Source organism: Anopheles maculipalpis, chromosome 3RL, assembly GCF_943734695.1.
Source record: "Anopheles maculipalpis chromosome 3RL, idAnoMacuDA_375_x, whole genome shotgun sequence".
In the NCBI taxonomy this organism is placed as follows: domain Eukaryota; kingdom Metazoa; phylum Arthropoda; class Insecta; order Diptera; family Culicidae; genus Anopheles; species Anopheles maculipalpis.
This window is the reverse complement of record NC_064872.1, coordinates 26,149,733-26,165,005: the sequence shown is the minus strand read 5'-3', so window position 1 is coordinate 26,165,005 and position 15,273 is coordinate 26,149,733. Positions and strand designations below refer to the sequence as shown.

The 15,273-nt window shown below is 43.8% G+C and overlaps 1 protein-coding gene across 1 annotated transcript; it reads right to left on the bottom strand.

Moving 5' to 3' along the window:
• Positions 1–12,343: 12,343 nt before the first annotated feature.
• LOC126564146 (ribosome biogenesis protein SPATA5) lies at positions 12,344–15,207 on the bottom strand. The gene is made up of 2 exons (XM_050221093.1): positions 14,802–15,207; positions 12,344–14,301 (listed from the first exon to the last, which is right to left on the bottom strand). Exons 1-2 carry the CDS (start codon positions 15,205–15,207, stop codon positions 12,347–12,349), a joined length of 2,361 nt encoding a protein of 786 aa, XP_050077050.1. The 3' UTR covers positions 12,344–12,346.
• Positions 15,208–15,273: the final 66 nt, after the last annotated feature.

Here is a 15,273-nt window from a genome sequence, read left to right as displayed (position 1 = left end):
ATTGCAGCTTACTGACTTAAATCCCGTGACCCAAGAAATTGGATTTAGGGACGGGCGTGGAGAATCGGCGACGTTAACGGCGACAAAGGAAATCACTTACTCACAACCGAAAAGGGCGATTGGCGAAAAATGCAACTACCCTACACTAGCTCACAGAAAACAACACAATATCCCCTGTGCTGGAGGTGAAATAATTTGCTCATACGCACTCTCACACGCGGCACACACGTTCGATTACGCACCACGAAACAGGTAGCAGCACCACAACAAACTCATTCGACCGCATGATTTGATTTTAAACCTCCTTCATTTTTTTTTTATACATCCTTTTTTTTACATTTTCCACTCTCACTATCTCTCGCCCCCTTGTGGAAGGAAACACAAGATCACAGTATCACGTTGTATCGTGACACACTACCTTTGGCCTAAGAGCTCTTCACATATTTTTTTGTTTGCTTCACATTTTCTTCACACGTGGAGCACCTTCACATCACGTTCCCGTTCACTGAGGGCTTATATCCTGCTCCGAAAAGGAGCAAACGTTTCGGGGGCCACCGTTCTTTACTATGAACGCAGAGCAATGGGCAACGGTTTGCTTGTCTGATCGACGGAACGGTGTGTGAGCGCGCGCGAAAAACCCGTCGTACCTCGTCGAGGAAGTAAGTAAAAATATGGAAGAGCGAAACGGTTCTGCTCACCAGTGCCCATGTGCCAGCAGCGAACGGGCGTGGGTTGAACGGGAAGTGACCGCCGACCGACGGTCGGGTCGATTGGGTGAATCCGTACGGTGAGTGAATTCCTTTTGGTGTGTGTTTTGATAAGATTTACTATTGAAAACTAATTCTTCTTTGTGATATTATAAAATTTTTATGAGGCTGTGCAAGGCTGTGTCGCTCATATTATGACATGATTTATTTAAATCACAAAGCAATACAATCATTTTTTGCTATCGAAAAACGGTTCAGAAGTGAATCATTCATATAGGATTCGATTTTTAGCCCTGGTCAATCGGAACGTTTTCATTAACACAGTTAAGTGTAGATTTTTTTCTTATATTCCGGTGGTGGATGCGACTGCGGTGCCGGTCTTTATGCTGTAGCGCCGGGGTTCTAAATCCATTCCGAACCGTATCGCCGTAGTAGGAATTATTATCCATCTTCATGGTAGCAATAACTGTATCTGGTTATTGACTTAACTGGTCGTTAAGTCAAGCAGAAGACGGTAAGAATAATTACTATAATATTTATTTAACGACCTCTTCTTGGCTTGGTTTGGCTTGACTGACGCCTGCCATCGAATGGCTTTCTAGACTTGCCGAAAAGCGGGAGAGTGGTTTTGTACGAATACAAAAATTTGACACCGTATGAAAAGTAAATAAATCTCAAAGGTATAATACTTTTGACTTCACCCTCGTTCGGGTTGTTCCGAGAAAATACGAGATGCAGTGTAATCTCCCACAACAACCGAAATCACCCAGGAGATAAAGTTCACGATGAGTTCATGCGACTAGAAGCAACTTTTGGGGTTAATAATTGAAATCAAGGAACAATGATAGATTTTTAGTATAATTAGTGTAGATAAAGAAAACAAATTTCGATATTTTTTAAAATATTTTTATTTGACCAATAATTCCTCTTTAGACAGCTATTTCAACGTAAAGAGCTTCTGCAAGTGTTATTAATTTATTACAAATATTCCATCCCCATAAATGTTTGCACCATTCTTTTTTTATATTATAACCACAAAAGCACAACCATGTGCCAAAGAAATCTCTAATAATTTCTCAAAATTCAAACACGTTCAACGCGCACGAACGACTCTACTGTATTTGATCTCTCGTTCTCCAATTCCGGTGAACTGGCCCAGCATCATTACCCCGTCTGATTGAGGGATGCTGTGAACTGGAATGAATGGCGCATTTTCCTTCCCAAGAGCAAATGAACTCCGCAAGGGGAAGTAGTTCACTCTGTCGCTCTGTTCATGCGAACGTGTGCCATGATTCGAACGGATTTCTTAAGTTTAGGATTAAAGCATTCTCTCCTTAAATGTACAATAATTTTCATACCTTAAAATGAATTTTGAATCATAATTTAAAAAATTCTTAACATTTTACTTCTTTTGTAAAAAAACATTCATTTTATTTGTTATTAATTAATTATTAATTATTAATTTACAATGCCTTATTGTCAACACCGCTGTTAAAGACTAAATTATGTAAACATAATTATAAAGCATTTCTTCCTTATTCTTTGCCGTATTCCAGGCATATTCGATTAAAAGAGAAAATATGTCGCTGTTTAATTTTGCCAAGTTTCAGTTCACTTCAGTTCAATTAATCATTTTAAAAACTTCAAAAGACGAATAATTGACATAATTGTTACATCATAACTGAATGTAAACATCCAATGAAACCTAAACCAAACAACTAATTTAAAACAACAACAAACACCGTTGTATCATAAAAGATAAAATAGAAAGTGTCAATTTCCCGTTTGTGCATTGACTTTTATCCTCCCCAAAGCAGCAATTCGATCGCTCTCTAATCAAAAGATAATCCCCGGCATGTTAACACTGATAGGAGCTCGCTCCCAAACGCACACCGTGAGCTTCCGGTTGGGCACCAAGGCCCGGCACACCAGTGAGAGCAGCGATGCGGACCACCAAGATTTTCCATTTCAATCAACGACCACTCACATAAAGAACGCTGCTTAAGAAGTAGCACACGTACACGTGAACCGTATCGTATCGAGCTAAAAGCAACAATAAACCCCCCCAAAAAAAAAAAAAACACAATCCACCCCCCGTTTGTGTGTTAAGGTTTGCGCTACAATCCATCTTCGAATCAAATCGAACCGATCAGCACAAAACTGGCCGGGCGAGTCGTTAAAAATTCAAACCTCTTGCCAACACGAAAGCTTGTCTCCCATTTCACGCGCGATTGACGGACGGGGTTTGACATGGTGGCACAGTTCCTGACTCGCCGGTGGGTGCTGGGAAGCACCATGGATGGTAATTTTGATGCGTGTGTGATGGACGAAGGTAAACGGTGCCTGTAAACAACCACCATCCGAAAAAGCGAACGACAACGACGACCAACGGGAGTGCGTGTGCCCGTGGTAGAACGTGTCCCATCGGGCCAGATGCTTCATTAGCGCGTAAGCCACCAAAAGCAGAGGGTGGTGGCCAAAGCGTGTGGAGGAAAACCTTCTTGAGGCTACGGTGCAAACAAACCTCATAAAATGTGAGGCATCAAGTTACGTTCTGTAACATCCGTCGCTCGTGTACCGCAACCATTTACACACTTTACACCCCAAAGGCTTGAAGCGTGCGTGCGGACGTATGTGTGCTCCGGCAATGCATGCACGCACGAAAATCCAACAAAACCCAAAGTGGATGTTGTTGTGCTTCCATTTGGTTGTTGGTTGCTGCCCGGACACGTACAATCTTTTCGTTTATCCTCGAGCATAAAGCGAGCAGCGTGGCACGTGAGCCATCGCCATCCCCATGCGGAATTGCGGTGTGCGTCGAAAAATGGTCTCGACGACCCTGCCAGCTCATGTGGCTCGTGAAACAAATACGAGCACGGACTCCGTCATCAAGTGTGGATGCCTTTCGGGGCCAAGATTGGGGAAGATTTCGCTAAAGTACACTTTCCTATTTATTTCCATTTATTGGTTTGTTTTCTCGCACCCGTCCTGGCATCAGGTACTTGAGGGTTCTAGTTAGATTCATCCACTGGGACAGATATGATTAATGATCAATTCGCATGTTTTATGCTACGCAAACGGGCTATTGCTGGATGAAGTGCTGGTAATGGTTCATCGTCTGCCCTGGAACATGCCATTGACAGTGATTGGGCAGTGAGTACATGCAACCGACAGGCCACACAGTGCACGGGTGTCTTGGCCCGTATAACTACCCAGATGGCCTTAAACTTGAACAGTTCAAGGGAGCAACAAGCTGCTTTAATTGCTTGTTTTTTCGTTACAGGTTACAACGACATGCTCGTACTGTAAATACCAGTGTTGGGGAATTTTTGTAAACCTACAGGCAAATGTAAATGCATTCGTGAGAATATGCAAAACAATGCAGTTTGTTTGTCTTATGATATGAGCCAACATAGTCTCGGGGAATCATTCGTTTCTTGTTTTGGGTTTTCCGAATAGGAGGTAAACGAACCGTTTATTGTACTTCATGTTTATATCTTTTCAGTCTTTCAGTCATATCAAATTATCTATTAGTCAGTAAAAAAACTATTTTACAAAGTCAATTTTGATACTCTTTCACACGGAAAATCCATAAACAATCTTCTCTCGATGTAGATGATATTAACTTTAATATTACTTCGATCTCTTTTCCAGATTTCTATCGAAAACTTTACACCTAGCATGTCTGGAGCTTTCCAGGAGCTGCATTTTAATAAGCTGAAGCATAGATCATATCGACACATCTTCAAACTTGCAAAAGACAAGGACTCCAAGGTAAGAAAAGGTTTTTTTTAAAGCCTGTTTTCTGTGGTTGGAGTTCTGATGCCTTGAATCACTGGTGTAATTATATACAAGACTATGCTTTATGTTTTACAAAAAGAATAGTTCTTTTCTCCAGGTCTATTAGGCTTAGGGACCTCTCTAAAACCTCGGAGCCCTCCAAAATTCCGTCCAACTTTAGGCTGCTTCTCGGAGAAGCTTAACATTTTAAATCATTCAAAGACATTTGTTTCAATGATATCATTCTAGCACGTGCCAGACACTCATTTTTTTTTTAATTTAATTTAATTATTTTCTGGTTGAGTCCTACGTTTCTTGTAAGAAACGTTCTGACGTTTCTGGATTCGTTAACTTATCCACGAACTAGCATTCCGCTTGCTAAATGTTGACATACGGTGCCAACTACACTTCCGAGTCAATCGATGTAGCTTCACTTGTGAGCAAGTATGATCAATGGGGAACTACAACTCCAGGCATTAACCCAATTAATTTATATAATATTACTTAATATACTTTAGTGCAAAAGAAAAAAAGGACCCAATCAGTAGCAGATTTAGTCCTTAGCAGGCTTAAGGCGGTATGGTAGATCCTATTGAATCTAATGACCAGGCGTAAGGTTTTTGTGTATCCGGAGCCCCTTGCGTCTCCTCCGTCTCCTCCGTCTAGATCCGATGGCTACGAATTCCACACTACAGAAGAACGATCCGAATGTGATATGATACCTCGTTCTATCGTATGAAGAAAGGCATCGCGGGGCCACTGGACGTCTTACAAGTCGTAAATTTTTTCCACAAATTCTAATTAATATGGAAAAATAGGTTACCAAAACAGGATTCCAATTAGGGAATTTTACCAGTTTTCAAACGGACGTCATCTTCAATCTAAACCTTAAAGAGCTCACAAATCCTCAAGCTTTATCGCAAAAATATTTGCCACAATCAAATTCTACTTCAATCAAGTTAAAGCTTCAAGCAATCTTGTGCCTTACACGTGATACCTTACCTGAAGTTATGCTCATTTGGTTTTCCTTTTTGTTTCCCACCCTGGTCAACCAAATTCTGCTGCTCTAGATGTGTTCATGAGCGCCTACTAGTGAGTTAGCTAGCTATTCTACCTTCCAAAGCAGATCAACTCTAGTGTCATAAAAATTCACGACCCAGTACATACATATGCTCTCCCTCACACCTTGATTCAAGTGCCCCACGGGTCCCATCGAAGCATCCGAAGCGAAGGAAGCACCACCAGCACTACCAATGGACCACTGGAACCATCGGCAGTACGTGGTCGCGTGTGATTCACCTTGCTTTACGATGACTACGAGCCAGAAGAACCACCGGTCTGTATCGTAAACCGAAGAAAGGCAAGGATTATTTACGAAGAAGCAATAATGGGAGTTTATGTATGCAATTTTCTGAGTTAGCAATTACTTTGCAGAAAAAAGCATGTCACCGAATGAATCGGTGTATAAAAATCATGTCTCAATTTATTATTGCCCAACGGATGCGCTGTGCTTACCGATTTCCTATAAAATTAATGTAGATAGCAAAGAGTGGCACACTTTATGCACTTAAACTTTAACCGTCAAACCCATTCGGGCAATTGATCTGTCTGAGCATGCGATCTCATCGTTAAACGTCGAGGGAATGAATTCTCCCATTTCCTGCTTGCCCAGGCAACGCTACTGAATGCACGCAATTCTCGCCAATCGTTCGGCTGTTGGATGCATTTGCAATTGCACTCCAGCGTTTGCAGGGGTTTTTTTTTTGTTCTATGTGCGCCTATTCCTACGTCCGAAACTTAAACGCAAACGACCCAACGCGGATGTCATAAAGTTGCACATCGGTGTCGTCGCCCAACGTCGAAATCCACGAAAACTATGCATCTCGGCGTATCGGTAAGGGCTCGTATGACCCGGGCACATATCAGCTAGGCTGGCTAGGAAGGAGCGGCAGCAGTGTGATTTCGTGACGAGAATAAATTCTCCAATGACAACAATCGTAGTACGGGAGAGGGTTCTGGGGTGCGAAATACAAGACAGCAAAAAAAAAAACTCAAGCTTCCGAAAGCTCTGCACAGTCTCTCGGACGTGGCAGTTTGTACTATCGCGGTGCAGTTCTGTAGCACAAAAAAAACGGGCCGAGCTAGAGTGCATGAGTAAGAGCAGGATTTTACCCGAATACTGCAAAACCTGGGCAAACTAAGCAACCCAAAAAACAAAAAAAAAGCTGGAAACCCTTTATGCCCTTTTGGCTTCTTTAAATGCAGTCGTTTTTTGGCGACTGATCCTGTTTAGTCCCAAAAAAGAACCGAAGCATGAGCCGGGCACCGATGTCGGGTTATGTTGTATCTGCAAAATGCATATGCACGCGAAACCATAGCAACCGGTCCCCTGGTCCAAGAAAGTAGGAAGCATACACACAAAACATTGGATGCACGAAATTTATGACCCCTCACTCGCTCTCTCAGTTGGTTAATCCGCATCACCATAGCAACGAGACGATGCACCTACGACTTTAACTCTCTTGCGCTATCCTTAAACGATTTTATGACGAGTTGCTGCTGCTGCTGCTGCTGCTGTGGGCACGTTTCCTCCATTTCCGCTGTGGACAGTTCAATGCAGTTGCAATAAAAAAGCAACAAAAAAAAAAAACTCTTTGGACCTCCCCTGGCTACATGGCTTTAATACCCCGAGAATTCGTTAAGTCCGTGACGAATCCTTTATGGCATTCTGCTGTCCCGAGCAGCAGAATGTTTTGCATGCTTCAACATCTCATACTACCTTCAGAAAGCTAAAATGCATACAAATATACAATTTTATGTATTTCACTGCATTTTTTTTGTGTTGTTGAACATTTTAAAACCTAAACATGTTGGCTGAAATATGATACTTTAATGTTTGGAGAAGGAAGACACGTTTTCCTTCTGTGCTTGATTGGTTAAGGCAGCTCTCTCAGTTTGAAAAGCTTTTACTGCTTTTTAATTGCAGCTTCCCGATGCACACCCATGTCTAGCCGGATTCCTAAAGATAAATAAAACATAACCCCTTTTGTGGTAATAAATTTGCCTCTCGCGCGTTGGGTTGAAGATGACGGAATGGGGAATTTTTAGGTAGCGACATGACTCAACAACGCAGTAGGCCATGGTGATCTGATTTAAAAATTATGATCGATCCATTAGCAGATCGTTCCGCTCGATGGGGAAGATCTGAAGGCGATCGCGATCCGTTGATGAAGGATCGTAAAAATAGTTTCGTCTAATTGCACTCCGGGCAGACGACGCATGTGCAATATGATGCAGATCGAAGGAAGGAGAGTGAGCGACGACGAATCATTGTTTGGTGATTGACACGCGTGCCCGTCGGTATCGGTACAATAATTCCAATGATGCACTAGAAAGACAGCGAGAGCGTGGTGGCAGACACTGTGCTCTTGTCTGCATGGATGACCCTCCAGCAGCAGCAAGCATAATGTAAACAGTGTAACTAATATCCTTTAAACATACAATTGCACAACATCACGTCGGGAGCATGACGGGACGTCCGCGATGACCGCATAGTAGTAGTTTCACGCTGAAACATACCATTCGCATTATTCGCGTGCCGTACCGTTGAATCGGATTGGAATGAATTCCTTTCCCCCCCCCCCCTTTTTTTTTGGAGATGCGAACAATCATCACACATTAGCATATGGAAAACATCTTGCTGTACTGAGCGACCGCTTCTTCATGCCGTTTTTTTCTGTGAAAGTTTTAATCATATGTGCAGCACATCGGCATTTCAGTTCAAGGGCCATACATCAAATGCTTCCCTGAAATTGAAACGAGTCGTACACACACCCGCCCACCTCATGCTGGGGGTTTTGGGTTTGGTTAATGGGTGGGGAGGGAGTGTAAAGAAAGTGCGCTTAGTGTTGGGTTACGATTGCATTTTAATTGTGTACACAAGCCACACGAATTGGAACGAAATTTATGAGAATTTTTCTCAAGATGCAACTTATTTTAGGGAGCGGATGGTCCACGAATACGCAGTGAATCATCGATCGTTGGAATTGTCGGTGACATCGACAACCCTGCTCCAATTTACGCACGTTCTCTACGTATTTTCTTTTTTGACTATCGCAAATCGCCAAGATGGCCTGCCAATACTAACTCTTCCTGAACTTCATCGTAGCCTAAATTCCGTTGTTCTTTTTCAGCTCGTGAGGTCTTTTTAAGATGCGTCTGATTTTTTAAAATATTGTTTATAGGGACTGAGGGACTATAAGACCTCATTCGTCTGTTTACGGTGTTGCTGTTGCTTGTCAGGTGATAAAATTGTTGCGAGGTCTGTGTCGCGAGTCGGCAGGTGTTTCGGTGTGGGTAAGGATATGGTTGGACCGTGATGTCGATGCCACAGAACCTCCATAAAGGAGGACTGAAAGTACGAAAGACGGGAAAGGACTCGTTGGTTGTGGCTGGAATTGGGAACGCCATGGTGCGATGCTGTGTTTGATGGAGCGAGGTTTGGTGCTGAAGACTAAGTTGTTCCAGGTGGAGTTCCAATTTTCAACTACTATTGCTAGCTTTCTTGTTTTCGTGAATATCGGAATGACCCTCAAACAGAAAACAATTTTCGGAGATGAAGGGATGCCGTGAAGGAGCTGGATGTATGAATCTTTTGGGATGCTTCGAAGGCGATCAGAACACTGGCTCTGGCTGAGTCCTGATGAACGGGAGCCGTGAGTAAAGCGATAGGTATAGGACCAAGACGTGACTATACACAATATTTAGAATTCCATTCGCCTAACCGAAACGCGAGCTCAATAGGATTCCAATCCACTGAGGATCAATGTGACAATGTAAAGAATCAAGGTAAAGATCCACCACGACAGTCCTCTACCGGTAAGCGTCCTGGACGGTGACCGCCAATGCTTTCACCATTTCCCAACGGCGGCTAAAGACTATCTTTGGCAGTCATTGGAGCTTACGATAGATACGATGATTGAGGCACGTGATGAGGGTTCCGAACTCATGCCTCACCATGAAGGTGCTCGTTAGCGACCCGTTCGGCACGAGGTGTAGAGAAGCAAAGCGTGCTCGTTGGCTGAATCAGGTGGAGTCAAACCTGTCGGAGATCGGTTTCAGCCATGGATAGAGGACTGCAGTCCTAGGCCAAGTTTCCTGGAAATGCATTGGATGCCTAGATTCGGCATCACGACTTACTTACTCGCTGAGGGTTGTTGTTGTTGGAGAGACGAAGATTGTTTGAGAATTGGAGGGGGTCCTTGGACTTGGGCGTCCCCGGGGCCGCTCAGATCGCGTATTGTTTAAACCCGCCACAGTAAGTGGGGTTAGCAAAGTCTTGAAAATGACTGGATTCTAATTTAATACATTGTTCAAGGACTATTAATGGTAACTTTTTTGCAACACATATGCAGCTGCTTAGAGTTATTAGAATTCGAAGACCGACTGTCGGAAAAAGATTGTCAAATGGACATTTTCGACATTCTTTTATTGAGTTATTTTTACAGGTTTTCTAGCATTCGAAGAGTTTCAAAAGACGGAATTAGTCTATCAATGGGATGTATTGGCCTTTCTCCTAGATATCAACTAGATATCAGGATGTGCTTTATTTTTTGTCATCTTGAATCTCCATACCTTCTACTACTATTCCTCAACTGTTTACACCATTGCTGTTCTAAATAAATTCATCCATTCAGTTCATTGTACAAAACACGACAAATAGTTGGAACGAATAGGACACAGGATCATCGCATGACAAATCCTTTAAATTCGTCTATTTTTGAATCCATACGTTGAACGTTGCACTGACCACTAGGACACAGTTTTTACTCGTAGTTTCTCAAATCCAAAATCAAAACTCGTATCAACTACCACCACGCAATAATTCACCAAAAAGCGTACATAACTCCCTTATGGAACTCCCGGACACAACGGACAACTTTTAATACTGCGATTTGTTTTGTACTGCACATGAGTGACTTTTAGTGAAATTCGAATGGCGGCAAACGTACAAAAAAGACTCTCCAAATCATCATCATCATCTTTTTCCCCATCGTCATACGTCAAGTGCATTGGGCGAGTTCGTTGCCATGGTCAAACGGAACGTTTCACCATCCCGGCGTAACATAATCCACTACGATCTAGCGATATGGATCGGAAGAGTAATGAGAGGCGAAGCCGGAACGCTGGGAGGGTAATAATAATAACACATTTTGTAAAATTATTACCAACCCGGTCAGTCTCCCCAACCAGCCAGCCAACCAGAGTCAGTGTTGGATCTTGCCTTTGTACATTATGCAACTCGGGTGCAGCAGCACGCCCGAATCTTGTCGGAGCAGCTCACTGTTTATTAAACTCTGTGGCTGCACTTCCGCGGCGAAGCGATCCCCGGGGACGGTGGCCGCCTGCCAAGCAAAAGCATGTGTACGTGCTTGTGTGTGCGGATGGTCCGAAAAAAATGTGGATGTGAAGTAAAAATTCTTGACAATGAGCTAATAATGCAGCCTCCCCTTCTGATTCCGGGTGCTCCACAAGATGCACTTCAATCTGAGGGAGAGTGTGCATCGGGCAACAGTTTTCCAAATTGAAAACTCAACCCAACCACCCCACCCCGTCCCTCCGGTCCTCCTACAACTCTTTTTTTTGGAGGGTGAGTTATTTGGATGTAATTAAAAGTTTGAGTTATTTGACAGGTTTATGAGAACGGTTTGTTGGCGCAGTTGTTATACATTGGCCACACTAATCACTCTCGCAGCGCGCTACTTGGCTAAGAAATTGGGCCATCGAATGTGGAACCCCGACGCTGCAAATGAGCCACCGGAGTTCTTTTTTCTGAGAGAGTTTTCTTTGCTACCAATTTCGGTAGTTCAAAAATCACGCTGTTACCTCGCTATGAGACAAAAGCGAACGAAATGGAAACGAACATTTTTATTATATATCTAAAAAGAAAGAAAAACTTACTTTAATTAGGGTCTTCCAGGTTGGAAGCATTTCCCATTCGATTATTTTAAGACATGTTTTGTTTGCTCATCTGTTTGCAGGACTTGTAGAAGGTAAAGGTGCTAAAACGTTCTTTTCTTTCGCTGTTGCACTGCTTACTTTCGGATAACGTATCCGGATAACACCGGTCAGTGGGCAATATATGAGATTTATCTCTTCATTTACAGAAGCTAGGATGAGAACAGTAAGTGTTCTTTGCGCAAAAGTTTGTTCCTTAACGAATGCCCATCGGATCTGATCTGATAGATGTTTGTCAGATTCGACAAATATCTATCAGATTCTGGCCTTGCCGGAGAAGGGAAAGTTTATAGAGTGGGAGTCTGGATCTGGCCATCCGACCAATATGAAGTACAAGTAGCCTCCCAATACTTGCCACATGCATTAAAAAGTACCAAAAAGATGGCGTGATGGTGTTGTTATCTACTTGAAGCGAACGCTGGAAAAAAGGACCATTTGGGGTGACTCTGAGGGATCCAAGTTATTTTATGGTCAAAGTCAGTGTTGAATTCAAGATTTTTAACAGAAAAAAGGTAAACCAATTACTTTTTGACACTTATGGTTTGAGTGCCGGAAAAGGGCCGCAAGATGACGAAGCAAAAATCTGACTTTTTTCCTTAATTATAGATTTATTTAAAGAAAAACAGTGCAATTTGATTGGTTACAGTATCTTTTACCGTTTAATTTTATCATACATTCGAAAAAAGTCGTTTTTTTTTATAATGCTTACGTACTTCTGCCACAGAAATGGTCCGCCTCACAGTCACCATCGCGTGCGAATAAAGCAATATATTTCAATTCCTATTGCCACCAAGCACGAGTATGATTAATGGCGCGCATCGATTTTTGCCTAGGCCCATTTATTACTGATGTTGCTTTAAATATTCGTCGTACAAGCGCAACAGGTCCGGGCTGGTACGAGGTCGTACAACTTCCAGCGCGTGCTCGAAGTGTGTCCATTCAATTTCACGTATATCGAACGAACTTTCCAACCCCTTCAGTGCAGCCTCCTGACAGATTGCTTCAATTTCCGACCCGGAACATCCGTCCGTCCGGCGCACCAGCTCCAAAATGTCTACCGACGCTGAGGTAGGAATACTTTTCAACTTTATACGAAATATTTCCTCCCTAGCCGCCGCATCCGGCAATCGTACGTACACGATCCGATCCAACCGTCCCGGTCGCATTAGGGCACGATCGATTAGATCTGGCCGATTGGTAGCGGCCACAATCCGTACATCCTTCAGCACACTCACACCATCCATTTCCGTCAGCAGCTGTGCCAGCACACGCTCCTTCACCGAACTTCCCGACTCGGCCGACCGTTCACCACCGATTGCATCGATTTCGTCAAAAAATATGACCGACGGTGCTACTTGGCGTGCCCGGCGGAACAGATCACGCACGGCCCGTTCCGATTCGCCGACCCACATCGAAAACAGTTCCGAACCTTTGATCGACAGGAAGTTGAGCCGACTTTCGGTAGCGATCGCTTTAGCGATCATCGTTTTGGAGCATCCGGGCGGTCCGAACATGAGCAAACCGCGCGGTGGCTTTATACCGAGCCGCTCAAATATTTCCGGATGGTGGATGGGCCAGTCGATGATTTGGCGCAGCTTTAGCTTCAAGTCGTCCTGCCCTCCAATATCGCTCCAGCGCACATTAGGGCACTCGATCATAATTTCACGCATTGCGCTTGCCTTTACGTGCTGCAGGGCAGCCATTAGCGATTTTCCATCGATCGTTTTCGACGAGGATGCTGCTTTGGAAACTAAGTTCTCCAAATCCGCACCAACGTAACCGTGGGTAATGCGTGCCACTGCTGTTACATCCGCGGCCGGGAGTATCTGATCGTACCGGGAAAGGATCCGCTGTAGAATAGCATCACGTGCGATCGCATCTGGAACCGGTAGTTCGAACTCGTAATCCATCCGACCACCCCGACGCAGCAACGGATTCACATTTTCCACATTATCCGTTGTGCCAAGTACGACCGTCCGATTGCCTCGCACGTTATCATGCAAGCTGTCGAGCAGATTGAGAAAATGCTGTGAAATGCGCCTCACAATATCCGTCCCCGTACTATTTGGGCATAGATTGTGCAGTTCCTCTACGATTACCATTGCACGAGCCGGATGAACATCGAAAACTTCTCCAAAATGGCGCGTAACATTCGCTTCCGATTCGCCATAGAATTTGCTAAACACTTCCGAACAGTTAAGCCGTACCACGTGACACTGGTAGTGTGTTGCCAGTGCATTAACGAGCATCGTTTTTCCTACACCCGATACACCGGAAAGTAGTATGCCACGGCTAATGGGACCGCTTTTGCTGCTGGTGGATTGCTTCTCTTCGATTCCGAAAGCCATATCCAGAAGCTCTTTTAATTCGGTTATCGTTGCGTCCAGGCCACCGATATTTGCTAAATTGTACATCCGTTGGTGATGGTTTTGTTGAGCAGTTGTTGTGTCATCCAGTAGCGTTAGTTTGGTGGTGTTTAGAATGACAAACGTCCGATCGCGCAAGCTCAGCTTGTTTAGCTGATCAACTAGATCGTTCCCAGTCGTAATGGCATGATCAATCCGGAAACGGAATCGTTTGTTGCAAACCGTTAAACACAGTGGATTATTGCTCAGAATGGCACATCCTACAAGTTGGTATTTAAGGTTGGTAAGCAGAAACTTTCCATTCTTTTCGAAGAGTTTTGCCTGGGAGGCATCATCCAGGCGGAGGAATATTTCTTCCGCATCCTCAAGCCGTGTGTTAGTAGCGGTTACACTAGCGATTAGTTCGCTTGGAAGGAAACTTTCAAATTCATCTGTAAAAGGGGGAAAAATAATGTTATTTATAATAAGCGATTAATGTAGAATAATTGATCTAATCACAGGGTTTTTCTGTTGATAATGCAAAACCATCAATGATTTTGATAAAAACTTGAAAAAAAATGATAGAGAAAGCTAGCTGACATTGTAATGGCTTTACATCCGCGCCAGGTGCCAGAAATTTTTTTATGTAAAACTCTCGAGGCCCATTGCTACCACCAAACCTGTCTACTCTTCAACCTAACACTAGAGAGGACTATTCGCGACTCGGAGGTGGAAACTTCGGGGACCATCTTCAACAAGTTAACCCAGATCCTGACATGCGCTGATGACATAGACGTCAATGGTTTAAGGCTATCCTACGTAGCGGAAGCTCGTAGGAGGATCCTCGCCGCGTTGGAGAGGAAGATGCTCAGAAGGATTCTTGCTCCCCGTATGATTGGAAGGACATTGGTAATGCCTGATAAGAAAGTAATTGATCTAATTTTCGTCTTACCTAATGCTTCAAACCACACCTTTGCTCCATTTCGATCATCAACAGGCCACAGCATTCGAACGACCGTTCCCAGCTCGCTTCTGTCTGCACTCTTAATCAGCTTGATTGTCACATAGTCTCCCAGCATTAGGCCAAGCCTTCTTACCACACTAATGGGTAAAAGCGCGAGCCCATACCTTTGGCTATCGGTACACAACTTGACTTCTTCCAATGTGGTCAATCCGCCCACCTCAATCCTACGACACCGGTACGTTCCGCTTGCATCAACCGACCCGCTCAACCTATCCACCTGGGCACAGTTTTCCGCTTGATGTTTTGCCAGTTCGCCAGTCGGAAGGAATGTTTGGCACTTTTCACAACTCCACCACAGCGGTCGTTCTTTCTTGCTTGCCGATTTCGGAGGCATTTTGTTACTGTTTTCACTACCATTCACCGGTAAACGTTAACGTACACGCGTAGAAATGTAAACAAA